The sequence below is a fragment of the Drosophila nasuta genome, chromosome 3, assembly GCF_023558535.2.
Source record: "Drosophila nasuta strain 15112-1781.00 chromosome 3, ASM2355853v1, whole genome shotgun sequence".
NCBI classification, from domain to species: Eukaryota; Metazoa; Arthropoda; class Insecta; order Diptera; family Drosophilidae; genus Drosophila; species Drosophila nasuta.
In genome coordinates, this window is record NC_083457.1 from 22,379,482 (window position 1) to 22,406,960 (window position 27,479).

Genomic DNA, 27,479 nt, shown 5'->3' on the forward strand with positions numbered 1-27,479 from the left:
CTACTACCTGGTCTGGGTAATCTCCATTAATATGGTTAAACTAGCCGTGTACATATTTAGCTGATTAACTCAATATGGAAAGTGCAGTGCAAATGTCCGTCAATAAGCTCCCACTCTAGACACAAGTGGACACTTTGTCACAAAAGCTAAAAAAAATCAATTTCGCATTTAGGTAAGCACTTTGCATAACACAATCCTATAGAACATAGAATCTATTTGAAGGCATATAAGTACAATTATCCAAAAACTTATGCTGAATATTTATTCATTCGATGTCTTTCATACGCAATCTTTTTTCCTACTTATGGTTATTTAGCACCTAAGTAGATTCTTATATTATAAGTATGTATGTTCGTGTGTAGTATGTGGTGATCTCCCACAGTTCACATTGTGCTTTGGGTTGGGGCAACTCTTTCGATACATCTCCATAGGCAGCGACTTCACGTACACCACGCTTTAAATCGCGTTCAACGTATTCGGGCATTTTCGCCTATAAATAGACGTCAGCCTGACCGGAGATCCACCATTTGAAATTCGACTTTCGGCGTGAGTGAATGGAACCTTTTCCAACAAGTACTCGCCATTTAGAGTACTAATTGTGTCTTAAGTGGGCGTCGATTATTTTTTTCTGCTAGGCACTGACATACATGGAGCTCTAAGGACATTATAAAGACAGTTGTGTAAAACATTGTAAAGTGCAGTGAAGTAACAATTTTTGGAACAAAATAAATAAACAAATAAAATTACAAGATGATTGTGGAAAAAGTTGTAAGTAAAAGTGATGGGTAAAAAAATGAAAGTACTTAAAGTTTGAGAATATAATTTATATTTTTAGATGCTTGCAAAAATAGCTCAAAATAACATATAAACAAAGTTAATTTATAGTAGTTTTTCCCAAAACGGAAATTGAATAAAATTAAGTGCAATATGAATAAAGTTGATTTGCCAAATAAGAAAACCGTAATTTAGCAATGTCGTATAATTTTATTTAGACATAAACAAATGAAAGTGCTAAATATTGCAGGACAAGAATTGCTATTTATAAATGTTTATAAAAATAGCTCTTAAAAAACGTATATTATGCAATTTATGTCAGAACTCCCCAAAAATGGAAATTCAATAAAATTAATTGCATTATTAGTATGCAAATGAGTCGGATTGGTCCAAAATTAAAAACGTAATTTAGAAATGGCGTAAGCTTTTTATTTTAATATTAAGTTAAAATCATTCTGAATTCAAGTTCATTATTCAATTGCCTTTTTAAATATATTTTTTTGCATGCCTATTGCAAAAACTGGTTAAGTTTTGGTGGCCATGTACTTTGTGTTTTTTTTTCGGGAATACATGAGAGTGTCGGAAAGAAGCTGCTGATAATTTATAGAATTAGTAAGAAATAATCATGTACATTTATTAGAGGATATGTGTGAATTGTTGAGTAAATACGCCAGTTAGCTGCGAATTCTCTCTTTCCAACTCTCTTGCCACTTGTGCTTATGATACCTGATTATGATAGAAACACTCGTATTTAGTATATTGTTAGACAAATGGATAGATGGATGGATAGCTGGATAAATGGATAGAAAAAAGCGGAAGACTCGCTTCACTGACCACAGCAACAACGAAAACAACAACATTCCCCTTGAAACTTCCTAATTACAAAAACTCTATGTGAGGGCGTCGGTCACGCCCACATCCCACACTTGTTGAGCCGAGCCAATGAGAAATTTTCAATCGAGTTGTTTCCGATTCGACTGTACAGGAATGTTTTACTAAGACTAGAACTTTATTTCGAATAACAAAAAAATTGTGAATTAGGAAATCGTATATAAAAAGTATAACAAAAATTTGTAAATAAATTCAAACCGGAGAAGATTACTAGGAACTCGAGGATAATGTCGCAGTATTGGGATCGCTATGTACGTCCTGGCCTGAATCAGTTGAACTTTAACATGCCTTCCTTTGGTGTGAAAGCCACCGGCTCGCTGCTGTGGAAGCGTGTCACATTTTTTGGTGGCCACACCAATCGTTGGCCTCTGCATGATCAATGCCTATCGCTCGATCGATGAGGAGAAAAAGGACATCGCCTCCCAACAGCCTTTCGTCAAGTATGAATACATGCGTCGTCGCAACAAACGCTTCCCCTGGGGCAACGGGGATCGCAGTCTGTTTCACAATCCCAACACCAATGCGTTGGCCGATGGCTACGAGCTTTAGTGTGGATCGTTCTAATGTTGTTTCATTTGTTTTTGGTCATTTTCTATTGTCTGGTTTTTTGGTAAGCTTCTAGCTGAAGTTTTTTTCGACTCTTTTAAGCGTATTTGTTGCCTTGTCTACAGGTTCGTTGTCAAGTCAGAAGTCAGCCGAGTCGCGTCTTATTTTCGTGCTTTACAAGAAATGCATTTTGACAGCTATGCAAATAAAGCCAATTGAACCAAACAAACACATGTGTATGAAGCAGCTACAACTGTTGCTGTTGCTGTGTAGTTGTTGTTTATTTGTGCTGGGCGTGGCATCAAATGCCCCTCAACTTTCGCTTTCTGGCCACATATTTTGAAAGTTATGCACCCTAAGCTAGTAATATTTATATTTTGATAACTAATTTGTCATGCTGGGCCTGTACGCGACTTTGATTTCATTATAAACAAAACTGAACTATGCGATAATACTCGCAGCTCACATACAATACAATATAACACAACAATACCATGGGAAATTGACCCTGAATCTGCCAACTTGTGTGGTAAACTCTATGTGTGAATGTGTATTGACATTTTGGGTATAATGATTTTTTTGAAGAAATTGATGACTCGTCGACAGAATAATATATAGAAGTGTTAAAGATTGCAGACGTAATTGAATTTGTTTGACTTGATTCGCATGTCGGATAAAAATAAAAATGTATTCATCAAGTTCTAATTGAGCATATATTAAAATGTAAACAAAATACATGCCCAGACAAGAGTGTAGCAATTAATTGAGAGCCAAAAATAAATGTGCATTAATTACTAAGTTGTTCTTAAAATAATATATATAATTTCTACAAGTCTTAAGGAAGCTTTTGCAAAAAATGATGTTTATGGATCAGCAGTAGGTTGACTAATTTACATAATTTAAATCCAACAGAAACCGGGTAGAAGATGTCAATTGAATAAGGCATAACTTTATGCTGATTTAAGCAAAGTAAACAAATTGGTTATTTTCGTAAAGCACCTCTTTATTGTTAGACTCATTTTGATAATTGTTATTTATGGGTAGTTAATTATATTATTGCTTTCCTGTTATTTTATGAAATTCATTTAAACATTTTGGCGTTTTTTTTTTGTTTTGTATGTTTGTGGGCCACAAAACACTTGACAATGTAGTGAGTGAGTGCTCGTATTTATGTATTTCCGAAATTGTTTGTCGCTGCTTTTACCGGGCGGCCACAATACGAGTTTATGGAACAATGCGATGATGTGAGACGCTGGGAAAAACGGCGAGAAACAAAACGTGCGTCAGTGATACATTTTGGGTGATCATCATTAATCAAGATACTTTGTTGTTTGGTGCTGAATGGAAAGAATTCTTGTCAACAGAGTCACAAAGGGCAACAGATACAAATGTATCTGTTTTCTTAGTAAATGTATCTGTGCAATTGTGGCGTCCTTGCAGCACATTGCATTCGATTGTTGACTTATTTTGAGCGTGTGAGCGAGTGTTGTTGTTGATTATATCGCATTAGGGTTGGGTTGTGCGGTATAAAACCTAGACGAAAGCATACAGCTGCCGATATCGCTCATGCGACGTGTTGTCCCAAACAATTCACACCGTTTTGTCAGGCACTTTCGATAATTTTTCGAGTTTATGGATGCGATGTGTTGATGAGTGTTGACGAAAAACTTACGACACTTGCGGCACGAGTTGGCCATAACGATGTTTAGTCTCCACACTCGCTCGCATGCCAGCATGTGCTTATATCTGTGTGTTTGTGCACTCACTATTTGCGAGTGTGTGGCTATTAAATTCAAGTGACGTTCAAAGGGCCAATTGACTGGCGGCTTTTGCAAACAGTTTACGCACTTACCCGCAATTTAACTACCCAATTGGCAAACAAATTAACTGCAACAACTAACATCTTCAACCGCTCTCATTCCTCGTCTACAGTTGGAGCGTGCAACTAAACTGGAGATGTGCAGCGTGCTCGTTCTGCTCGCGCTCTTGTTGACCGTCTACACATTCTACTCCGAGCTATGTTCGTATTTAAGATCAGTGTTGCTCTCGCTGCGTCTTCAGGGACCGCCATCGTGGCCTTTGATTGGTAACACCATGCTGATCAAGGAGAAGGATCGTAAGTACTGCTTAGCTCTATAATCTAGCTCTATAATCTACCACATTACGCATACGCCCCGTTTGTCTTGTTATAGTGATGCAGAATCGTGCCGCAAACGCTTTTACGCTCTATGGCTCGCTTATACGCATTTGGGTGCTATTTCTGCCATTCTTTGTGGTTCTCGAGCCGGAGGATTTGCAGGTCATACTCTCGTCCAAGAAACACACAAACAAGGTCTTTATTTATAAGCTGATGCACAATTTTCTGGGAGAGGGCTTGATCACTAGCAGCGGCTCCAAGTGGAGCACTCATCGCAAGCTCATCCAGCCTGCATTTCATCACAGTCTGCTCTATAAGTTTATTGACACCTTTGTGGATGCTTCGCAATCGCTGAACGAGATTCTCGATGCCTCCGCCATCAACAAGGACATCAACATTGCTCACTATATGAACAACTGCGTGGTTGACATACTCAATGGTGAGCTCAATTAATGAGCACTTCTTCCCTCTGCTCCTTAACTAATCTCTTTCAACACAGAGGCTGTGCTTGGTGTGCCCATCAAAAAGAAGGGCTTGGGCTTGATGGAGGATTCGCCGTTCCGCAAGGGCAAACTCATGATACCCACGCGTTTCCTACATCCTTGGCTGCTTTTTGAAAGCGTCTATAAATTCACCTCGCTGGCCAGCGATGAGCTCAACCAGAAGAAGCGTCTCAACGATTTTACCCGGATGATGATCAAGCAGCGTCGCCAGCTCATGGCTGAGGCGGGCAACAATAATGTGGAACGCAAATGTCTGCTCGACTCCATGATTGAGATCTCCGATGCCAATGAAGATTTCACCGAAGAGGATATTGTCAACGAGGCGTGCACATTTATGCTTGCTGGCCAGGATTCCGTGGGCGCTTCCGTTGCCTTTACCATCTTTCTGCTCACCCAAAATGCCGATTGTCAGGACAAGTGCCGCGAAGAAGTCCTGCGCATCTTTGGCCAGAGTAATCGGGCGCCAACTATGAACGATCTGCATGAGATGCGCTATCTGGAGATGTGTATCAAGGAGTCGCTGCGTCTGTATCCCAGTGTGCCTGTCATCGCTCGCCAGTTGGGCGAGGAGGTGCGCCTGGGTGGCCACTCTTTGCCAGCAGGCAGCAATGTCTTTATCTGTCCGTACTCCACCCATCGACTGCCGCACATCTACCCGGAACCAAACAAATTCAAGCCGGAGCGTTTTACCGCCGAAGAGGTGGAGAAGCGTCATTCCTGTGCCTTCCTACCGTTCAGCGCTGGTCCACGTTACTGCATTGGCAACCGCTTTGCCATACTCGAGATGAAGACAATTCTATCGCGTTTACTGCGCAGCTATCAACTGATCCCTGTGCCCGGCAAGACAACCGCCGAGGAGACCTTCCGCGTCACACTGCGTGCTTCAGGCGGACTTTGGGTGCGATTAAGGCCGCTGGAGCAACAGACAGTACTAGACACGGCAACAGACTAACTTATTAGAGACAGTTAACACAGTTTACAAAAAAACAAGAGACCAGGTTTAGTTGATCCTCTAGAGATTCCCAGGACACCCGCTGGCTTCGTTACAATTAACTTTAATTAGTATGGTAAATAGTTATGCATATAATATATATTATATATTAAATCGATACAAATAATTTAAATATTGTAGCCTTCGTCTAGCCTAAGTGCCATTGTGTGCTGTATGTACGTGGTTGCATTTTGCATTTTGGATTCGGATTCGGATTTGCATAACAATTACAATTAGTTCGCATTCATCTAGTGGATGCATGTAGTATTTAAGAGATACAATATTGATATTCGAGAGTGAGTTTCGTACTAGGGCTTTTTGCTGTGCTTCTCCAACACATTGTACACATTTTCAATAATGATAACATATAATCGTAATATTTTTTTTTTAACAATAAAAGAAAAGAACGTAGAGCTTGCATCAAGAAGAAATCATTCGACAGCTAGGACGTGATATGTTTCGTTTCGTTGAATCGATTGATGAGATGCCGCGCACGTGACTCGTGATTTGTTCCCTTCCCATTTCCATTGCCATTTCCACTGCTGTGCCGCTGTGCGCTGGACACCGTGTGCTGTTGGGCAAGACGCTCGGTTGTCTCGCGGACGCGACTGCTCAGCCGCGTTGGCGTTGCAGCGCGTTGGGGCAGCGGTGAACTGGGCATCGATTGGGTTTGTGTTGGTCGCGCTTTAGTGGCGACAGTTGACACTAAACAACGATATAAAAAGAGAGAGAGAGAGACAGAGAAAGTACATTAATGAATAGCGAATGAGATTACGTAAGGCAAGCAAAGTGGTTACGTTTACTAATGTGTCCCACACTCGCAACCTTGGCAACCTTGTTGCTCAAGGCAGCAGCAGTAGCAGCTGGTGGTGGTTTGCCGGATGCAGCAGCTGCACTCGATTGCTGGAAGCGATGCTTCAGCTGCGATACCTTCAACTTTGATTCGCACATGAGCTTGCCATGCGGCTTCAGCTTTTCGCGTGCACAGCTATCCTCCAGCGATTTCTTGCGCATCTTGATCGTGTTCGTAAAGTCGGACAGCATGATAGGTTCACCCTTGGCTGGTAATTCCAATGCGGGCACATTGCCTGGCAGCGTATTCGTCGCTGGATCTGTGTGCTCGTTGTTTGCCTTGGCAATCTGCTCGAGCTTGCTCTTTGCCAGCGTCAGGAGGAGGGTCTCCTGTGCACCTAGGCTTCCATTAGAGCATTCACTATAACCGGAATCGCTGCGTTCGCTGCACTGCGATTTGTCGCGCAGTTTAAGAACATTCGCCGACTTGCGTTTGTCCACTGCGGAGTGCGGCAACTCGACGCTGAAATCGTCCTCCTCCTCGTTCAGCGAAGCCATCTGCTGTGGGTTGCTTACATTCGCGGTGGCCAGCATCCCCAGCCCTGAGATGGAGGGACGCGGACTATTGCAGGCGCCCATGGCAATCGCAGAGTTGCGACGCGATGCCGACAACGTGGCCATGCGGCCCAGAGCGCGTATAGCATTGCCAGTTTTCTGGACAAGCGAGCAGCAAGCAAAGCATTGGATCAAGCAAGGCAATGGGGGTTAAGTACGAACATAAAACGAAGCAGCAGTTAGAAATTAGCGGGCTTTTCTCAGCAAGCACTTTTATGCTTCAACTCACCTGCCACTTGCGGCGTATGATGAACTTCTTGAGCTTGTCCGTGCAGATCTTGTTGTTGCTGAGATTCTCGTCGTGGCGCTGACACAACCACTTGGACTCCAGGCACTGCTGGGCAGTCAGACGCTGCTCCTTGCGGTGCACAAGCAGCTGCGAGATAAAGTCCTTGGCCTCCTGTGAGCTTTAAAAAGAACCGAACAGTTTGAAACAAATCCGTTAAGCTATAAAATATTTGAAGATACTTACACGCAGTCGAAGGCCTCGTCGTCGAAGTCGTAATCAGCGCGAGTAATATTCGAGAAGGTTTCCACATCCGTGTCGCCCATGAAGGGCGATAAACCCGAGAGGCTGTAAGAAGAAAATATGTAGAGATTAAAAACAGAAAGGGGTGTAATTCTTTTCCTTCACTTACAGCACGTAGCAGATGACGCCCACACTCCACATGTCCGACTTGAAGTCGATGGGTTCGTAGCTAATGATCTCCGGCGGTATGAACTCCGGTGTGCCGAAGAGCACACGCACCGGTGCTTTGGTGTCCAGTCGCTGGGCGAGACCAAAGTCAATGATCTTGATTTGATGGCTTGTGCGCGTGTGGCACATAATATTCTCCGGCTTCAGATCCAAAGTGCACCACGCTCTGGCTGTGCATGTAGGCAACGCCTTCGCACACCTGTCGCAAAAACAAAATGCAGTCCAGCTCCGTCAGCGTAAAGTCATCGGCAACCACGCGCTCAAAGAGCTCGCCTCCGGTAATACTATAAGGGATTGCGAGAATATACATTAGCTGATGGCAAACTAAAGTAAAGGAAATACTTACTATTCCATGACCATGACAATTTCTCGTGCGCTCTCAAAGGATGCTGCCAGTTGCAGTAGCTTGGGATGCTGTAGCGAACGCATGATAGAAATCTCCTCGAGTACTTTTTTGACGATCGCGCGACTTGATGCACTTGATCACCTTGGCGGCCAGCTGCTGTTCGGGCTGTGCACGTTCCAGCACCTTGTAGACCACACCAAAGCGTCCCTTGCCCAGCTCTTCGATGATTTCGAAGCGTGACTTGAAATCGCCGCCAGATTGCACGCTAATGCTGCTCAGCGCACTTGTGGTTTCTGTGTCTGTATTTGCTGCACTGGCTGCTGGACGCGTAATCTGCACCAGCTCGCTGACTTGGCTAGGTGCACTTCGTCCATGTATGTTCTCTGCACGCACACGAAATCTGTACTGCAATTGTGGCTGCAGATCCTTGACGGTGTAGGCCAAAGTGTCCACGACACGCGCCACCTGCTGCCAGTCCTTATCACAGTCCGTAGGATTAATCTCCTGCTTCTCAATGCTGTAAGAGATTGTGGGAATTAGTTGAGGATTTACGATATATCGATTTGTACTCACATAAAGCCCGTGATCATACAGCCGCCATCGTAGGGCGGTCCACACCAGGCCACAGCTACACGATCGGGTCCAAGCGATACGCTGGGCTGACCACTGGGCGGCTCCGGGGGTCCCTCGACGGCCACAGAAGCGGCGGCTGCCTCCACGCTGTAATCGTTCATGACTTCCGCCGTGTACTTGCCACTGTCATCGGCCGAGATGTCGCTTATGTAAAGCGTCGATTGTTCCGCTGTTGTCTCTATGCTCACATTGGCGCCCTCAACGATGGCATGACACTGTGTGTGGGAAAAAGGGCTGGGGATTAATACGAGCTTAGGGGTTGGGTTCACTTCGAGTCTAAGTCTGGGCTTGAGCTGGGAGCAACCTTCGAGTGAGCAGCGGCGACCAAACACGTTCAGCTATGCTGACGCCTGGTTATTGATTGTTGTTGCGGTTTACAACAATTACGTGCATACGTCAATACCGCAAACTGATCGTGACACAGTCACAGTGAGTGAGAGAGAGATAGCGAGCGAGAAAGGGAGAGAGAGAGACCCTAACTAACTAACAAACAGTGTTGCCAATTCTCTTACTTTGTAGCGAATGTTCTGAAAATTAAGTACATGATAATATTTCATGTTATATGAACGTATAATTATTATTACGTTGATCATGATCATATCCAGAAATTTCATAGTTGCTGTGAATATTATGCCTACATATGGCTGTATTAAAGCTACTTTACTTTATTCGTTTGCTTTGATTTTTGAAAAGGGAAAGCGACAGTATTCTATAAAAAAATCTAATCTAGTTTTATTGCTAAACGAAAAATAAAAATATGGGAGTTTCCATCAATGCATGACACATTTATAACGTTGGGTATTTTTACAAAACGAATGTAAACCAATTATTTGATCGAGATACAAGCTACTTATATATGAATCTTTATATATGATAGGAATTTTATAATTTAAGAACAGATCAATGTATAAGCTTCTTCCACATTGAGCGTGAAAATAGCTAAGCCGGCAACACTGTTAATAGCCAAACAAGTGTGTAACGAACGAGACTTGAGATCGAGATCGATCGATGAGATGCAAACGTGCCCATAGAAAGCAAACAAGCTGTGTACAAGCTGTATACAAGCTTTAAGCAACCAGATAGGGCGCAGCTGTAGCTGTGGGGTGACTAGATAATAACTTTGATATGGATCATGGGCATAACAACAATTGCGTTAATCTTCGAGCTGTTGACAGTATTATGCCTAATTAGGTCACATGCCAATAAAGAGCGTCAATTACGCAAGTGAAATCTGCTCCTATCTCAAATATTTGCATAACAAAGCCCCTGACGCTTTCTCCAGTTCTTGACGATCGGCAACTGACTTACCGCCTTGTACCAGGTGACTTGTGTGTTGGGGAATGCCTCGAACTGCACGCTCAGCTGCACATGGCCGCCAATTAATGCGGTGCAATCCTGTGGCCCACGCAGAATGCAGCTATTATTGCCAGCCAGTGGTAAGATGTTATTGTTCTTCGTCTGTTGCTTAGGATTGCTGATGGGTAGCACTAGAAGTGAGGTATAGCTGCGCAAAGTGGGGGCACGTCTCTCAGCGAGATGGGGATGATGCTTCACTTGTAGGCGCAGTTCGCCGCTTTGCGCCAATTGCACGTTTCGCAGGCGCAACAGGCGAATGCCGTTCTCTGGATATGACTCCAACTGCAAAGAGGGAAGACGAAGAGCACAATTGTTAGTGGTGAGTATTGCAGCTACGCGTGTGTGTTGGAAAATTGTTTAAATATTGAGGCTGCTTCAATGGCAAAGTCAACTATGTGTGTATGTGCTCGGAACTGAACTCAACTCAATTAATTCGTCTGACGGCGCCAATGGCCAGTGTTGAACTGAGCATAGCGATGACGACGCACCAATTTAACCTTAATGAGAACGTTTTTAGCACAACTAAAAGCCGAGCACCCTCTCTGATTCTGAATCGTCGGGATCGTTTTCAGTTTCGGTTTCGGTTTCGTTTGCCGTTGCTATCGTTGATATCGTTGACAACAAAAACTTTCACGCTCACTCTCATTGTGCGCGTCGCTTAGCGTCGCTCGCTTATCAGCATTTTATCTACATACTATACATTGTTGATGATATCGATATGCCCCGCAACGATTGTTAACTATATATGGATTCCATACCTGTGACATCTTGCTCCAAAAAAGGGACTGCTTATTGTTATTAGTAAACTATCTAACGCCCAACTGACTAGCCGACTTGCTTGCTTGCCGCTTGAAAGCCATTGAGCGAGTGCTCACACAATCGACTCACTTGCTTGTGTGCTGTTTGCTCTCCGATCGAGGCGATCGAGCATCGCAAGCGAATCGATTCAAAACACAACACACAACGCAACAGATCACAACGCGACTTCGATGGCAGTCGCCTCACTTCACAAACGTCGTCGCTTCGTTTGCATGCGTTGCGCATGCCGAGGCATTTTAATCTTTTTGGGGTCTCTGTTTATAATTTCTTATAGCTATTGTTGTGTGTGTTTGTATGTGTGCAAATATAAGCGTGTATAATGATTGTTGTTGTTTTCGCTGCATACACAACTCTGAACGTTGACAAGGTGTGAACGCAACGCGTTTGTTTGTATACCCGGTAGCCAAGGCTAATGCATTAGGGTATAGCAAACGGTATGGGATAAGTTTGCAAATATGCAGAACGAAGTATATCTGTTATCACAAAGTATTTAAGTATAATTTTATAGCCGCATTACGCCAATTTTATGAAGTTTAACCGCAAGTTAAACTATTTATATTCAATTTATAATATGTATAATAATATATAATATGGAATTCACTTATGAAACTAATAAGTAAACTCGAATCTATAATATATATATATATATATATATATATATATATATATATATATATATATATATATATATATATATATATATATATATATATAGGTATAGCCTTTATTATCGTATTGAGTTCTTTTGGACCAAAACATACAGACATCATCATATCATTTCTGTAGATGGGGACGGTAATTGTCAACATAGGGTAATTCAATTAAAATAAAAATCAACAAAATGTCGCTTAACATATTTTTCGAAAAATTATTCTGAATAGTATCATAGTTTTATTTGAATCTATTCGATAAGAAATTTTGCATTTAAGAGACAACATATGTTTCCTTGTCGGTACCGGGTATTTAGTAGTCGAGTTCTGACTTTAACTTTCACACATGCGATGATTATGGCCAGCGGCAAGGCGGTTTCAAGTGCTCCAATGGAGAGCCGGCGAATGCACAAAAATATGAAGACGGCACATAAAATAAACAATTGAGGTCAACGCAGCTTCATTAAGCCCTAAAACACAACGATCGGACGAATATAAAGGGAACTTTCGGCAGCAAAACAAGAGTGTAAACAAGTTATGCATGTGGCTATGACAAATTTGTGGGGGTCAGTGTGTTGAATGTGTTAGCGTCTACGCACCGTCATGTTTTGTGAGTCATCCTCGATGAGTTTTCCATTGAGATACCATTCGGCGTCCGCTTCGCAGGGGTAAACACGCGCATAGAAAAGAGCTTCCGCTCCTGACGCACAAACCACGGGCAGCGGTGATTTGAGCAGCTGAATGCTTTCATCGGTCCGAGAGAGATCTCGCTCGAGCACACACAGCTCTCCGCTGCTGCGACAGTCAAAGTCACAGCCGGTGTCATCATCATCATCATGATCATGATCATCATCATCAGTATGGGACGTGTACACCTGACAGCTGTAGATTCCCGAGTCAATGTCAAAGACATCGTTGATGCGCAGACAGAGACAGCCATTGTCATGATCGATGTAGCTGCAAAGAAATAACGATACACATGTGTTTGAGATACAAATGTATTTAAATATAAAGTGCTGGCATTCACAGCACATGTGCGGCTCAGTTTATGAGCTCATTTCTCACTTGAACTCCTCGCTGTCGGGCAGAATTTCGCCATTGCGCAACCAGACATAACTATAAGGTTCGCTACTATTGATCGTACAGCAGAGATCGATCACCTCGCCCTCCACAGACTGTGTGAGCTCGGGCAAATGCTCCACAATGCTGGCCGGTTGACGTTGAATATCAATACTTGATTCATGGAACTTCACATCGATGGAGCTAACCAAGGGATCGTGATTGCCACTGATAATGCAGGTGTAATTGCCCTCATCCGCAATGGTTACATTGTCCACAAACAGCATTGCCTCTTCCTCCTGCAGCACAATGTGCACACGGTCCGAGGGTTCCAGCTCAATGTTATTGTGATAGAACCGCACTGAGGGCACCGACGAGCCGCGGAAGCCGCTTGCTAACGCCATGCGACCGCCAATAGCTGAAATATTCACAGATAATAAATTTAATGAAATGAAAATTTTTCTTAAGATTCGAAATTGTACTATGTAAAAACAAAATGATTTTATTATAATGGTTGATAACCAATTTAATAGCTATTTTATTTTGTTGAGAAAAAATAACCTTAGGTAATACTGTTTTGTTTACATAAAACTAATAATAAGTTTTAGTCAATAATACTAAGCTGGTTATTAAACGCAACAAGAAAGTGAATTACCTGTAGATGGTCCCATGATACGTCTGTACAAATAGGCATTACGTCGAGAGGAGGAAGCGCGCACACTTCTCGCCGAGGGCGACTTTGAGTAGCGGGAACTGCTGATCACGTCCAGGCGAGCCGTGGCCTCAATGCGCCCAAAGTCGTTCTCCAACGTGATGCGATAGAGACCAGCATCATCAAAGCCCACTTCATCGATTTCAATGAAACGCAGATCGTCCACTTCCTTAACATGAATGCGTGGCGTTGGTGTCACAATCAGGCCATCCTTATCCCAGGTAGCCCATGGCGACGGATATCCAGCAATAGCGCACTGGAAGCGCACACTGTCGCCTTCCTCAACGACACGATTGTAAGGAATGGCTAGGAATTTGGGCGCCGTTATGCAGCGTGCATCGCTGCGCCGGCGTTCCACAGATCCCATGGTCAGATCAATGCTGCTGTTGCGGTAGGAAAGTCGCATTGGTGAAAAGCTTCGGTTTGGTGTCGAGCGGGGCGTGGAACGTGGCGTTGAATGGGCCGAGAGCAAGGCACTTGGACGTGCCAGCTGTCGACTTAGCATATTCTCCTTCTCCTCCGGCACATCAACAATGATGCAGGCGGACGATAGTGTGCGGCCCACCGAGTTCTTGGCCACACAAGTGTATTCACCCTCATCCTCGGGGTACACGCGTGGTATACTTAATGTGGCCTTAATACCGTCGTATGACATTACGAAGTCTCTGTCGCTGGGTATGACGTGACCATCCTTTTCCCATATTATATACGGCTCCGGCATGGCTTCCACATGACACTCCAGTGATATGGCGTCTCCGTCACAGCAGCGAAGATTGCGCAGGTTACGCACGAAGCGCGGCAAGGTTTCAATATTGCTGAATTGAGGTAAATGGTAAACATTAACATTTCAAACAATAACTAACAGTGGGCATTTACTTACCCATGTCGTGTATGAACCTTGTCCATGCGATTTTCTTTAAGTATATCTGTAAAAATAAAACATTTTAATATCTGTTGCAAACATTTTTAGATATTCATTTTGCGCCAACTATATACTGTTTGTACACAACAGTTGAGCACCGTGAACGCGAGCGTGATGGTGTTTTCAAACACAAGCAGTGAGCATCTTTCGTCAATCTATTTATAGAAGTATGTATGGCCAATTAAAAAATAACTATATTTTTAGTATATTTTTTGATGTGCAGCAGTATTTTCCTAAATATAACACGCGGCCACACTATTTTCGAACCATTCTTGCTACGCGTTGGAGTTTTTGCTTGTTTTCAAATTAATTTTTATGTAATTTATTAAAATGCGGGGCTTAGTAATTGTGCCCATGGACTTAGAACCTGGTTTCCGCAAAGCAACCATACACAATATACCCACAGTCAATCATGGTATGGTATTCAACTACTTTGCAGAAGTGGCCGACAAACAAATGTAAGCATTTTCTTCCCGCCTTTTTTGCACACAACAAGTTGTTAATTTTATATTTCTTTAACAAAAGCTCAACAGATAACAATGATCTCTTAATAGACTATGTGCATTTGCGCCGTCAGGACGATATATGCGATTTGAAAGCATTAGTATTCTCCGCAGCCGACTTTGCCAATACGGAAACACATGCGAATGTTGTGCTCAAAATCAGTGAAGGCTCCAATGCTATTCGGGAAAGTCAGTGCAGTCTTTGTCCCAGAGAAGGTAAATAGCTAAACTACAAAATCTCTGGCAAATAATTGTTCTATACTTCTGCTATAGCTGTTTGCATACACATTGTGGCGTTCATATTTTGGCTACAAACCAAAAGCACAGATACAAGATCAACAGCTGTTGTGGAATTCTGGGGCAATGAACTGGAAGCTCTTGTGCATCCCGAACCATCCAAAGCCATACGAATTTGTGACATGGTAACGGATGCTGATCCGCCCACGGATGTGGATCTCGATACATCAAACGAAGGCGAAGAACGTGCATTTTTAGAGTCTGTTTTGGAGGAACTGGCCATTTGCGGACGGGACTCTGCATTGTATCGACAGTGCGTGGAGACAACCGACGAATTCGAGGCAATACTTATGCATCACGTGTTGCTAAAGGTGACCGAGTACAACATATTCGATGTGCACAGTTTTATGCAGCACATGGAGATACAGGCTCAGAGTGGACTCTTTGAGAGCCTCAGCGAGGTGACGAAAACACAGTACAAGTCGAAGTTATGGATAGAGGCGCAATATATGCGCATACGCTGTTCCATGATGCAGTTGATTATCTCACGCAAAACACAAGAGGACGATGAACATTTGTTCAATATGCTCTTCTGCAAGGGTCGCGACGAAAAGCCCGAGGAGCGAGTGCAACTAAAGCAACACAAGCGCTTCATATTGAAGCAGACAGAGAGATTGGAGAGCAAGGAGTATATAGAGTGTGGTTTATTGCTCCACGAAAGCTATCCTTTCCTATGTGCATCACCAGACGGTATAACGGATGATCATATTGTGGAAATCAAAGCGCCCAAGACTGAGGAGGATTTCGAAAAATACCTCGAGGCACGCGAAACCATTGCTCCCAAGTATATGGCTCAAATTCAAATACAAATGTTTCTGGCGAATGTAAAGAAGGCGCTTTACTGTGTGCTCAGTCCCACATTCGAAACGAACGGAGCTCTGCATTACGTTTGGGTGCAAGCAGATCCCGAATATTTAGCCAGCCTGCTGAGCATGGCCGATGAGTTCTGGAAAGATGTTGTCTATCCACGACTCTTGAGCATATATCCACAAACTTTGTGACATCGATTTTATAGATAAGTTCACTCAACCAGCTACAGCTAGTCAATAGATTTAAGCAATTGAACTCACCTTTGGCGAAGATTTGAAGTGAGATTACAGCCTTGGTCTCGCCATGACAATTGCTGGCAATAACCGAATATGTGCCGGTAAAGTCCAATTTGGCGCTGGGTATCTCCAAGCGATACTCCGGTCCGTCGCCAATGCGTCGAAAATGCGGAGCGTCCTTGTAATATTCCGGCTGCCAATAAATAACAAAAAAATAAAATGATAATTCTTATGAAAAATGAGCGGTTTAGAAATGCAGCTACAAGGATCGTCACAACGAACTGAATGCATGAATCATGTAAGTCGTCGTATATGTTCTTATTGTTAACTGATTGCTGTCGATGTTAATGTTGTTGTTGTTTTTCTTGTTGCTGTGCACAGCACATGTCCATATAAGCACAAAATTTAATTTTGTGACTTGCAATAGGTAAAACTGGTATATGGAACTCGTCTGTCCATCCGTCTGTCTGTCTCGTTGTCTCTGCGGTTCTCTGTGTGTTGCCCACCCTGACCTCCTGCTTCCTTGGTACATACAGCAGCGGCACGATTGTGGCTAATAATTTTTCGCTAGTTGCCAGTTTGCAAGCTTTTGAGCTTTGAGCATTTTCTCGTTGCCTTTTTGGCTCTGTAATCGTAATTGTTTTTTGTATCGCAACAACAAGCTTGTCATTTGATATGGGTTGAACTTGAATTAGTGTTTGACAGCAGATTGCAGGCTTTATAAGAATCCAAACTGCCCATGTCTGTCTTTTATGTGTGCGTATGTGTGTGATTGAATGTGTGTGTGTTATGGATTGTATAACCAGCGCTACATGTGACGCAGTTGTCTGGTAATCCGAGTAAAGATGCGAAGCAACTGAATCTACTACAAGTGCTTTGTTTGTGCCCTTGCCAAGTTGCTTAGACATTGAGGAGCAGCGTCAAGTTCAGCTCTAATCGGTGGTCAGCTAACTTTTTACCTTCACTACACTTTTGATTTTCTTTCGTTTATCTGGAGCACACTTTGCGCGTTTGCAGCGAATCAATTAAAAGTTAATTTTAAAATTTATCCGCACGAGCAACTGAACTGTGACAACTGTTCAGTTGATTGCCACTTTTTTAAGTATTTATAAGCAATTAGTGCGGAAATAAATATGGAAATTGTAGTTCGTTCTATTTCCTGATGCCGAATAGGGCCCACATTGAACCCAAGAATTTGCGACGTCTACTGTAAATGTTCCGCTATGAACTTTTAGTGTTGGCGCACTTGCACTTGATTTTAACTGCGGAGACTGTGACGATAACTACGACCCACATTTGCTGGCGCCGTAAATGCAACTGCAACTGCAACTCGATTTTAACGAGCTGCGCAAGCGCTGCTGAAAATCGCTGCCGCTATCGTTGTTGACGTCACAATCCAAAGCGAGTGACTAAGAGAGCTGCTGTAGAATGTGTGTTCGACTGTGCGATACCCGCTATTCATTTAAAAAGATCATATATCGATTTGGAGATGCTTCTTTTTGTGTATTACCCCGGGTATTATGAATAAACGACTCACATTGAGAAAATCACGCAGCCAAACAACTTCGGGCTTGGGATCGCCGACAACTTCGCAGAAGATGACGACATTGTCGCCCTCGTAGGCCTCACTGGAGCGTGGTTTAACAACGAACAGCGGTTCCTTGGAGTACCTGAAGAAATAAGCATAATTAAAAGATCTGCTGGACAGGATTAGTGCGTGTACTTACGGCATATCGTTTGTCTTGATACTGGGTATTTCGAGTGAGCGGGACGGTGTGGAAACTGTGTCATTCTCCTCGATTGCCACACGGCAAATGGTCTCCACCTTGCCCACCACATTGGAGGCGACACACACATAAATGCCCGCATCGCGTGGCGTTGCCTCGGCAATAATCAGCTCCACAAAACCGGTGGAGTCAAGCGTGGCAGATATACGACGGCTGGGACGTAGTCGCATGCCATTGCGATGCCAGGTGACACCCACAGATGGATAGGCTTCGACTTTGGTGGACAGACGAATTTCGCTGCCCTCGCGGAACACATAGAATGGGTCGAGTGGCACATAAAAGTCTGGAGAAATGTAAGCTCTGATGCCTTTGTCTACCACTAGAACGCTGTGGCACGAGACGGAACCCAGGTCGTTTTTGGCTGTGCATGTGTAATCTCCGCTGTCGTCTAGTGTGGTGGCTGCAATTTCCAGCGTAAAGAACTGTCCCTCAGCAGTGATCAGATGCCTTCTGTCGCTCACAATGAGTTGGCCGTCCTTGTACCACAGTATCTCTGGCGTGGGATAGCCAACGATCTGGCAGGTAAGACGCACCGGATACGTGACCTGCACACGACGATCCCTCAAGCGCATAGTGAAGATGGGTAGGGATTCGCCTAGTTCAGCTGGATGGCGTCCGTGTGCGATTTCCTTTAGACGCGAGTCTGCTTCGTATAGTCTGGGATCAGAGACGACCTGTAGACGAGCAAAGGTGGAAACCCGTCCCTTTGAATTGGTTGCTTCGCAGGTGTAGCGTCCCGAATCCAGCTCGACGACAGTGGCAATGGTCAGGGCACAAGTGGAGCCAATCTGTCGTATCTTAACGCGATCGGAACTGCTGCTCAGTTGAATACCATCCTTGTACCAGGTGATCTGGGGACGTGGTGCGCCCCGCATATTGCACTGCAGAGTGAACGAGGAGCCCAGCAACGCCTTTACCTGACCCGGCAGTATCTTGACAAACTCTGGCAGACACTCGACACCGCCTACTTGCAGTGCAGAACTGGTCTGGACTGCGGGACCCCAACCATAGCGATTCTTGGGCGTCACGCGGAAATGATACTCTACGTTGGGCTTCAGATTGAAGGCGTCAAATGAGTTGATAGGCGTGAGGCCGAACTCACGCCAATAGGCGCCGCCTTCGTGGCCCACAATCCAAGCCTCCACCTTGTAGGCAATCACAGGTGCGGAGTTCGCACTGACGGGCTTGCCCCAAGACAGTGATATGTGCGTAGGGCCCGAGTCCACCACAAGAGGTTCCGTTGAGATGCAGCCAGGTGGATCTATATTGAGAGAGAAAAATCAAACACAAAACGCCCCGGAGAAATATATATTTTATTTTTTTGTTTTTCGACTACGTAAATGTATAAGCTGGATTGCTGTGCTCTATATAATACGCTATTTATATTCGTATACCATAATAAAAATAAATAAATCAATAAATTGTAAAATAAGTCAATCGTTCAGAAATACTAACAAAAGCTAAATACACGGATAATTTGATATGTTCTTTTGTGTTGTTCGGTTCAGTTTCGGATTTAGTTTTTGGTAATCAAGCATTCAATAATCTCACAGGAAATTGCTTTTGAGAATTTTCTTGACTAGCGGCATAGAAGGCAAACAAGTTAGAGCTGAAGCGATCTGTAAAATCCAATATCAAATAAAGGATAAAAAGGATTTTAGCTGATTAGAAATACTGGAGTAAAACACATCATAGGCGGACAAAATTTAGATATGGAACACAAATTTATCCGTGAACGGAATAGATTTACTTTTCTTTGGGAATTTCAAATTACGGACAAATAGTGAGCTAACATTGAAAATGAAAAACGAAAAGACTATTATCAAAAGGATATAATTTGATAATTTAACAAAACCAAACCCGGATGGGAGACAAACAAGAAAAACGATCTAATCGAGCGATCAAATACCAGGAAATAAACAAATGAAACACAAAACATATATGTATTGCGAGAGAAGAGCACAGCTATACAAGGAATATGGGCACACTTTCGAATGTGTGAATGGAACAATTACTTACCTCGGAAATACGAAGTCTCGCTGAAACTGTCCAGGGGTTGGCCCCAGCGTGGTTGCGTTGGAGTTTCAGAGCGAGCGCGTGGGTTGACCTATAAGTTTGTTTATTTGTTGTTGTTGTTTTTTGTAGTCAGAACGATATAACATAGTTGTATTATTATTATTTGTTTGTTGAATGAACACATAGAGTCGTGAAAGTAGACTTAGAATAAATCATTGGTGCTTTTAAAAGGGATGCGTTTTAATTTGTGGCGTAAAACAATATAAACATTATTGAATAAGGTTTATTCTTTCTTTTTGGGCGTTTTAATCTAGAAAAGCAAATAGAAAAAAAGAGAAAAAATAAAAGCATATGGTTAGGTAAGCAAAAGCATTAGGAACAATCAGGAACAGCCACAGCACAGCACAATAACAAGAAGACAGAAAGTGATCGACCCAGTTTAACAGAAAGAGTACAAACCGTAATGGTAACGAATATTCTGTCCGTTCCAAAGTCGTTGCGAGCAACAACGAAATAGGTGCCGGAGTCGGAGATCTGCGACTTTTGCACTGTGAATCTGGTGTAGTCATCGGATACCTCTTTGCTCACACGATCCGACTGTGTAATGTCCTTGGTGCCCTTCATGAACACCACTAAGAGCAAGGGAAAAATATGTTATTAAATTAAAATAGTTTAATACAACACTACTGAAGTAAACTAAAGCGCAAACCAAGAAACTGTCTCCGAACTTTAAATTAAACATTTGCATGCGAACTCATTATAAAACTATCGGACTTACACTTTGGCTTGGGATCGCCCGCAATACGGAAGGAGAGCGAGAAAGGATCGCCAACAGCAATCTTCATTTCGGTTTCGGGTCTCGACAGGAACAATGGCGGACGCTCGTTCTTCTCTGCGCCAACAGCGACATCGATATTCACATGGGATTCAATGCGTCCAAACGCATTCGAGGCGAGACAAGTGTAGGTGCCCTCGTGCTCGGCTCCAGCATTCGTGATGGCCAGCGTATATACGCCGCGGTCATTGAGTGTTGTCACATTGGGACCATCGACAGTTCGGCGATTGCGAATCCATTTCACCTCAATGGGTGTGCTGGACTGCATAAACTCTGCCGAGATGGCAACGGTGCCGCCATTGCAAACAGTTTGATTACCCAGCGGGGCAAGGAAGTGGGGCTTGTTGGGATCGCGATGGAAGAAACCGTGCGTCTTCTCTTGCGTGAATTTCTCGCGACCCTTAAAGTCCACCTGATGGGTCATCTTATTCTTGGCACCTTCATTGGTGGCCACACAGGCATAAATGCCTGAATCTTTCTCCGTTGGATTGCGTATAATGAGCTTGGAGTAGCCATCGGCCTGATCGATCTGTTGATACTTGGCATCGTTGGAGATGATGTCATTGCCCTTCATCCATTCTATCTCAGGACGTGGTTGACCACGCACGCGACAATCCAGAACCAACTCATTCTCATTAAGAGAATACGTGTCTGCAAGTACAGGGAGCAATATTAATTGTGGTTGATCGAATAGATTAAGAAGGAATAAAAGCAGTTAGCACAGCAAACAAGTAAAATAAGATTGTGCAAGCGAAGCAAAGGTGTTGAAGGAGTCCTTGGGCTACCTCGAATTGGCTGCGCAAATGTGCTGGGTAGCGAAGCCTCTCGGAAATGCTTGTAAACGCGCAGCTGGGCATGACTAAGGCTTTCGCCAAAATCGTTGATTGCGGAGCAAGTGTAGTTGCCGCTATCTTCGGCAACGGTCGCAAAAATCTCCAGCGATGCCTCGCCATGTTGATAAACTATCTGATAGCGGGTATCCTTGGGCAAAGGCTTGTGATTCTTCAGCCACTCAATGTGTGTGTTCTCATCACCGGACACTGTGCAGAGCAGACGCAGATTGGAGCCCTCTGATACTGTGCGATCATGCAAGTAAGTGTGGAACAGCGGTTTGGAATTGGTGACGCTACGAATTACGCGATTGCCAGCACGCTGCAATTCCCCGTTTCCATTGACATGAATTTCGGAGTGCGGAGAATCATCGACCAGGTCGCGAGGCAAGGATTGTGGCAAGTATTGCGAATGTGATTGCTCCTGATCGTTGGAAATAAGACGTTTGAGGTCTGCTGCCCGAATGCAGCAGCTAATGGAGTCAATGTGATCATCATGCTCAGCGTAGCATGCAAATATACCACAGTCCGAAGAAATAGGATTGCGTATGATCAGTTTACGTTCGCCACCTGGCTCATCCACAACCCTATAACGATTGTTGCAGATAGTATGATCATCGCGCATCCAGCTGACATTGGGACGACCATGAACGTGACAACTCAGCACGATCTCGTTACGCTGTGCATCATAACATTCTGCAAATAAATCGTTAAACTGATTAGCACTACACAACATTAGTTAATCATCATTTTGACTTACTCTTAATACCCCCCACAAAACTCTGGGGCAGCCGGCCGCTCGATTCATCCAACACCGTCAGCTGACCTGAGCTCTCCACAGTCTGCTTGCTGTTCTTCACCACACATCTGTAGTGTCCACTGTCCTCGGCACGTGCGTCGTAAATCTCCAGACTAATGGCCCCATTTATGTTGTAGATTTTATGACGAGCATCCTTTGTAATACGTTCGTCGTCCCTCAACCAATGTACATCTTCAATGAATCCCGTGACATAACAGATGAGCTGCGCCTTGTTGCCGCTGCTGATGGTCATGGTCTTAAGACTCGTCTCCAGATTCAAGCGCAGCTTGGCCTCTCTCGACTTGGCCTTGGACACAGAAACTGCACTTTCCGTCACAGCACTCGACTGAGTTTCCTTGAGATCCTCAATAACTTGATTGGTTGTTCGTTTATCGACGGTGCGTTCTCTAATATAATCTGACGCCTGCACGAACTTGCTAATCTTCATCTGACCGTTTTCACTCTCCGCATAGCAAGTGTAAAGTCCGCTGTCCTCGTTGCCAAAGGAAGTGATGGTCAACTGCTTGACGCCATCCGCCTGCTCAGCATAGATGTATTTCGAACCCTCAAGGGGCAGGAGGGTGTTGTCGCGTTGCCAAGAGATTTGTGGCTTGGGACTGCCCGACACCTTGCACTCGAGAGTAAGACGATTGTTTTGGGAATGATATGCATCTAGAATGGATGACGACACAAAATAGACAAGGCACAAGACAAGATGAAACATGATCCGGCAGAAATTTCCTGGTTAGTCTTAGACATAGAAAGAGGGGAACTTAAGTGCATACCTTAAATTTCACGTGGACAGCTAGCAAAATTAATGCATGTATGAAGTACATCTAGGAGCTACATCTATAGCTAACTTAAGCCTTTGCGCATACCTTTGATGCCCACTGTGAAAGTGGGAGTGATAACCTCAGCTTTACCCGTACTGTAAACGAACAGATTACAAGTGCTAACGATCTCATTCTCAAGTCCCCTCACGCGAAGTGTATACTCGCCAGCCTCTTCCTCCGTAACACCTACTAGATTGAGCCAGGCAATGCCATCCTGCATAGACATCTTGCTCTTGGGCCCAAAGGCAATAGGTTGATCACCATGGAACCACTTGGCTGTGGGCTCGGGTCCATCGATGTTAACCATCCATTTTACATTACTACCCGATTTTACGGTACGATTGGAGAGGAAGTTTCGGAAGTATAGGCGCTTCTTTAGATCTGGTGGTGGGGGCACTTCACGCCTGGATCCGCCACTTTCCTCATCTTGGGCGGCGCCCTTCTTCTTGCGCTTCTTTTTCTCAGTTGGTGCACCTTCTCCGCCCTCAACTGCCTCCTCGCCCTCAGCGGGTGCTTCTTCACCTTCTTCGTCTTCGGTGGCTGGCTTGGCTGGAGGTCTACCCTCCCTTGGAGGTGACGTAGGTCGCACACGAACACGTGGCTCCACGGTGACCATGTGCACGATTTCCGTTTGACCCTCACGATTCTCAGCTTGGCAAACATATTTGCCGCTATCGGAAGCCTTGGGATAGCTGACAAACAACTCCGAGGTGCCATCATCGTGATCCACCTGCTGATATTTCTCGCTATTCTCAATCTTAACGCCATCCTTGAACCAGGTTACCGCTGGCGTTGGCAATCCACGCACATGCACGTCCAACTGCAATTCATTGATCTTGCCGTGCAGTGTATCCTTGATGTTACGCGTAAATGTTGGAGGCACATCACCCGTGCCAGGATTTTCATAGACCTCGAGCCTACACGATGTTGATGCCTCGCCGGATTCGTCGCGTCCCCAGCACTTGTACTCGCCGTTGTCCTCGGGGGTTGCACTGTTAATCTCCAGAAGGCACAAGCCCTCGCTATAGCGTCCGCGCATCTTGGGACCGTTTTGAATTTGTTCTCCATCCTTGAACCACTTGACCTGTGGCTCCTTCGCCTCTAAGAAGCAGGATATCTTCACCTTGGATCCCTCGGCGACCACACGATCTCGCATCGATGTGCTAAAGTGTATGGCAACGTTCTTCTCGCGACGTTTGCTTGACATGCTCGCCGTGTCTGAAGCATAGTCTGTGACTGATGCAGTCGCCTCCTCCTCAGGTTCATCCTTCTTACGACCACGACGTTTTCCCTTTTCCTCTTCACCCTCCTCAGCAGCAGCTGGTTTGGGAGCGGGCTTCTCCACCTCCTTAGGACGCATTAGACTCTTGTCGGCATGGAACACACCATGAATATTGTCCGCAATGTGCGAGGCTTTACCCTCGAAGAGCACATAATGGGAGATTTCCATTTTGCCAGCACGACTTTCCGCCTTCACAACATACTTGCCCGAGTCCTTGTTGTCCGGCCGATCGATGATCAACTCACAGGTGCCATCCTGATGCTCGATAAGCTGGAAGCGGCCACCACTCTGTATCTCTATGCTGTCCTTAAACCATTGCACCTGCGGTGTTGGCTGACCACGCACCGCAGTCTCCAGAATCAGCTCATTAGAGTTAAGGTGATAGGTCTCTGCGAGTGAGGCGTGGAAGGTGAACTATTAATAGTTACATAAATACGCAACAAGTAACAAAAGAAGAGACATGGCCAATGGCATTACGTAATCAGCAACAATCGGTGGACAGACAACGACATTGCTTTGATCTATTCATAGATCCGTTTAAACAGTGAGACGACACGACATGGTAAACAAGTAGAAAGAGAGAACCGCTTGAATTACCTTTCAGCGAGCGTATGAACACGGGCTGCACATCGGTGTTGACCTTCGGTTGATAGACGTGCAACACAGCCGATGTCGTGATTTTGCAGTGCTCATTCTGCGCTGTAATCGTATAAGTGCCCGAATCTTCTGGCAATGCACTGGTAAACTCCAGCACGGCGAGACTGTCACGATTCATATTGCGTATACGCGGTCCATATTGCACATTTTGATCATCCTTAGTCCACTTAATTGTGGGCTCTGGTCCACCTACTACCGCCTGCAACTTGACCTTGGAGCCCTCGGCCACGTAACGATTAGAGAGATTGACCGTGAAGTAAAGCATTTGCTTGGGTGAGGGATCAGGCATACGGCTGCGACGTTCATAGCCTCCCTCGGCATTGGCATCGGCATCGCCTTTAGGCAACTTCTTCTTCTTTTTACCGCCTTCGCCACCTGGAGCTGCGGATGCTGCATCTTCCTGCATTGCTGATAGAATGCTTGAGCGACGAGAAGAGTGTGTGGTATCGACGACAACGGTGTGAGTGGTCGACTGAGTGCCCAATTTGTTTTTGGCGGTGCAAACGTAGGTGCCGTTGTCGTGCTCCGTTGGCTTGTTCACGATCAATTCGCAAATGCCATCCAAGTGCTCGATTTGCACGATACGATCGTCGAGCACCACAGGTATTTGATCTTTCGTCCACGAGATCTCAGGCCGCGGATTGCCACGGACCTTCGTATCGATGATCAAATCATTTTGGGAAGAGTGATACACATCTAAGGCAATACGTAGGAGAAAAATAAGAGGAGGACACCTTCAATTAATTGTCTCGTCTCTAATCTATTTTCGTAACACTTGGCGTGGTGACCTCAATCGAGATATGTTTTGTTCTGATCTGATTCGATTTGATCTGAACGAGTGTGGACACAAAACAATTAGTATACATTGCATTTCTTCAATACGATGATATATATGTGTTTAGCTCATGTTGGCGTTGGCACAAAAACAGATACAGATATACAGATGCAGATGTATATACGGTTGTGGGTGTATATTTTCTAGGTTATGCACTGATATTTTAAAAATTGCTGATACAGCGGTAGATTAAAATCAATAAGTTATTAATGGAAAATTAAAATTGTAGATGTAACGACATTTCGACAGTTGATGGAGGTACATAAACACTTTGTCACTGGCAATCAGATACACAATTGGACGGACAGACGAGAAAATACCTCGCAATGGCAGGGCAAAGATGGGCTCGGATTCATCGCCATCAGCTTGCGCGGCATACACTTTGAAGTAGCATTGTGTCTCAATCTCGCACAAATCATTCTTGGCCACACACTTGTAGATACCCGAGTCTTCCGCGGACACTTTCACGATCTGAATGATAGCTTTGCCCTCCTCGGACAGGTTCTTAATGTTGTCGTTCATTTGCACCCACTTGTCGTCTTTCATCCATCGCGTATTAGGCGACGGACCAATGACAGTGGCCACAAACTTCACGCTAGTGCCCTCGAGAGCCATGCGATCGCGCAACTGGGTGGCAAACGATAGCTTCTGCTTGGCAGGCACCAATGGTTCTGGTGGCGCACGAGCTGCAGCCACAGCTGCAGCCACTCGCTGCTGTTCGGCCTCAATCTCAGCACGCTTCTGATCGGATTCCGCCTTAGACTTGAGAGCGGCAGTCATGGAAAGGCGAGCCTGCTTCAAGCTGTCTAGCTGGATCTTGTCGCGAGCATGGAAGATGCCTGGCACATGATAGTGCAGATTCTTGGCCACCTCAACGGTGTGATTAATCTGCGCCTCGCCAATAGAATTGATCGCCTTGAGCGTGTAGATGCCGCTATCCTTGTTGCCGGGCTTGTAGATCAGTAACTTGCAGACTCCATGCGCCTCTTCCAGCATCGTGAACTTATAGCTGGGCTTAATCTGGAAGGCGCCACGCCACCAAGTGACCACAGGTCGGGGTACACCATGTACATGACCCTCAATTGTCAACTCATCGTCGCGCATGTGGTAGTACTCTAAAACACACAAACAAATATCATGAAGCCAGACCTGAAATGGGAAGGAAGACTGCGTGGACATGTACCTTTAATATACTGGAAAGAGGGAGGTTTGGGTTCGTCCTTAAAGATTTCGTAAATAGTAACAATGCACGAGGAGGTGGCATCATCATTCTGATTCAAAATTTGGCACGTGTACTCTCCCGAGTCGAGAATGGT

General features: G+C 44.6%; 4 protein-coding genes across 5 annotated transcripts in view; 3 read left to right on the forward strand and 1 right to left on the reverse strand.

Moving 5' to 3' along the window:
* Window positions 1-518: 518 nt before the first annotated feature.
* LOC132792067 (probable cytochrome P450 4aa1) lies at window positions 519-6,255 on the forward strand. 2 transcript variants are annotated; one of them, XR_009632965.1, is made up of 5 exons: window positions 519-768; window positions 4,144-4,327; window positions 4,404-4,787; window positions 4,848-5,918; window positions 5,984-6,255. XR_009632965.1 is itself a non-coding variant. In XM_060801293.1 (4 exons), the coding sequence occupies exons 1-4, from the start codon at window positions 751-753 to the stop codon at window positions 5,801-5,803; spliced, it is 1,542 nt and encodes a 513-aa protein (XP_060657276.1). In that variant the 5' UTR covers window positions 519-750; the 3' UTR covers window positions 5,804-6,255. The 2 variants fall into 2 exon arrangements, 1 of the variants encoding a protein (XP_060657276.1); XM_060801293.1 differs by having other exon boundaries at window positions 4,848-6,255.
* LOC132792083 (cytochrome c oxidase subunit 6A, mitochondrial) lies at window positions 1,745-2,456 on the forward strand. Its single transcript, XM_060801313.1, is given in 3 exon segments — window positions 1,745-2,003; window positions 2,005-2,275; window positions 2,337-2,456. Coding segments are annotated over 2 exon segments (321 nt in total). The 5' UTR covers window positions 1,745-1,892; the 3' UTR covers window positions 2,215-2,275; window positions 2,337-2,456.
* LOC132792085 (titin) overlaps window positions 5,915-27,479 on the reverse strand; it is a 46,202-nt gene continuing 24,637 nt past the window's right edge. Inside the window, 23 exon segments of the mRNA XM_060801314.1 lie at window positions 5,915-6,547; window positions 6,640-7,348; window positions 7,479-7,656; window positions 7,722-7,823; window positions 7,888-8,099; window positions 8,101-8,230; window positions 8,293-8,399; window positions 8,401-8,809; window positions 8,866-9,140; window positions 10,234-10,563; window positions 12,350-12,707; window positions 12,816-13,227; window positions 13,465-14,336; window positions 14,402-14,447; window positions 16,314-16,482; window positions 17,827-17,959; window positions 18,017-19,337; window positions 20,096-20,183; window positions 20,552-20,724; window positions 20,871-21,578; window positions 23,435-25,060; window positions 25,269-26,024; window positions 26,484-27,278. Coding sequence (XP_060657297.1) covers window positions 6,285-6,547; window positions 6,640-7,348; window positions 7,479-7,656; window positions 7,722-7,823; window positions 7,888-8,099; window positions 8,101-8,230; window positions 8,293-8,399; window positions 8,401-8,809; window positions 8,866-9,140; window positions 10,234-10,563; window positions 12,350-12,707; window positions 12,816-13,227; window positions 13,465-14,336; window positions 14,402-14,447; window positions 16,314-16,482; window positions 17,827-17,959; window positions 18,017-19,337; window positions 20,096-20,183; window positions 20,552-20,724; window positions 20,871-21,578; window positions 23,435-25,060; window positions 25,269-26,024; window positions 26,484-27,278 — 10,172 coding nt within the window. The 3' untranslated portion in view covers window positions 5,915-6,284.
* LOC132792068 (uncharacterized) lies at window positions 14,697-16,509 on the forward strand. Its single transcript, XM_060801295.1, has 3 exons — window positions 14,697-14,901; window positions 14,969-15,162; window positions 15,220-16,509. The coding sequence occupies exons 1-3, from the start codon at window positions 14,774-14,776 to the stop codon at window positions 16,242-16,244; spliced, it is 1,347 nt and encodes a 448-aa protein (XP_060657278.1). The 5' UTR covers window positions 14,697-14,773; the 3' UTR covers window positions 16,245-16,509.

What these genes read in the sequence shown, in the direction of transcription:
- LOC132792067 (XM_060801293.1), top strand. An exon ending in GCTGATCAAGGAGAAGGATC is followed by an intron (nt 4,328 to 4,403) that starts GTAAGTACTGCT and finishes GTCTTGTTATAG; the next exon opens with TGATGCAGAATCGTGCCGCA. An exon ending in CGTGGTTGACATACTCAATG is followed by an intron (nt 4,788 to 4,847) that starts GTGAGCTCAATT and finishes CTTTCAACACAG; the next exon opens with AGGCTGTGCTTGGTGTGCCC.
- LOC132792068 (XM_060801295.1), top strand. Translation starts at nt 14,774, where the DNA reads ATGCGGGGCTTAGTAATTGTGCCCATGGACTTAGAACCTGGTTTCCGC. An exon ending in GAAGTGGCCGACAAACAAAT is followed by an intron (nt 14,902 to 14,968) that starts GTAAGCATTTTC and finishes CTTTAACAAAAG; the next exon opens with CTCAACAGATAACAATGATC. An exon ending in CAGTCTTTGTCCCAGAGAAG is followed by an intron (nt 15,163 to 15,219) that starts GTAAATAGCTAA and finishes CTTCTGCTATAG; the next exon opens with CTGTTTGCATACACATTGTG.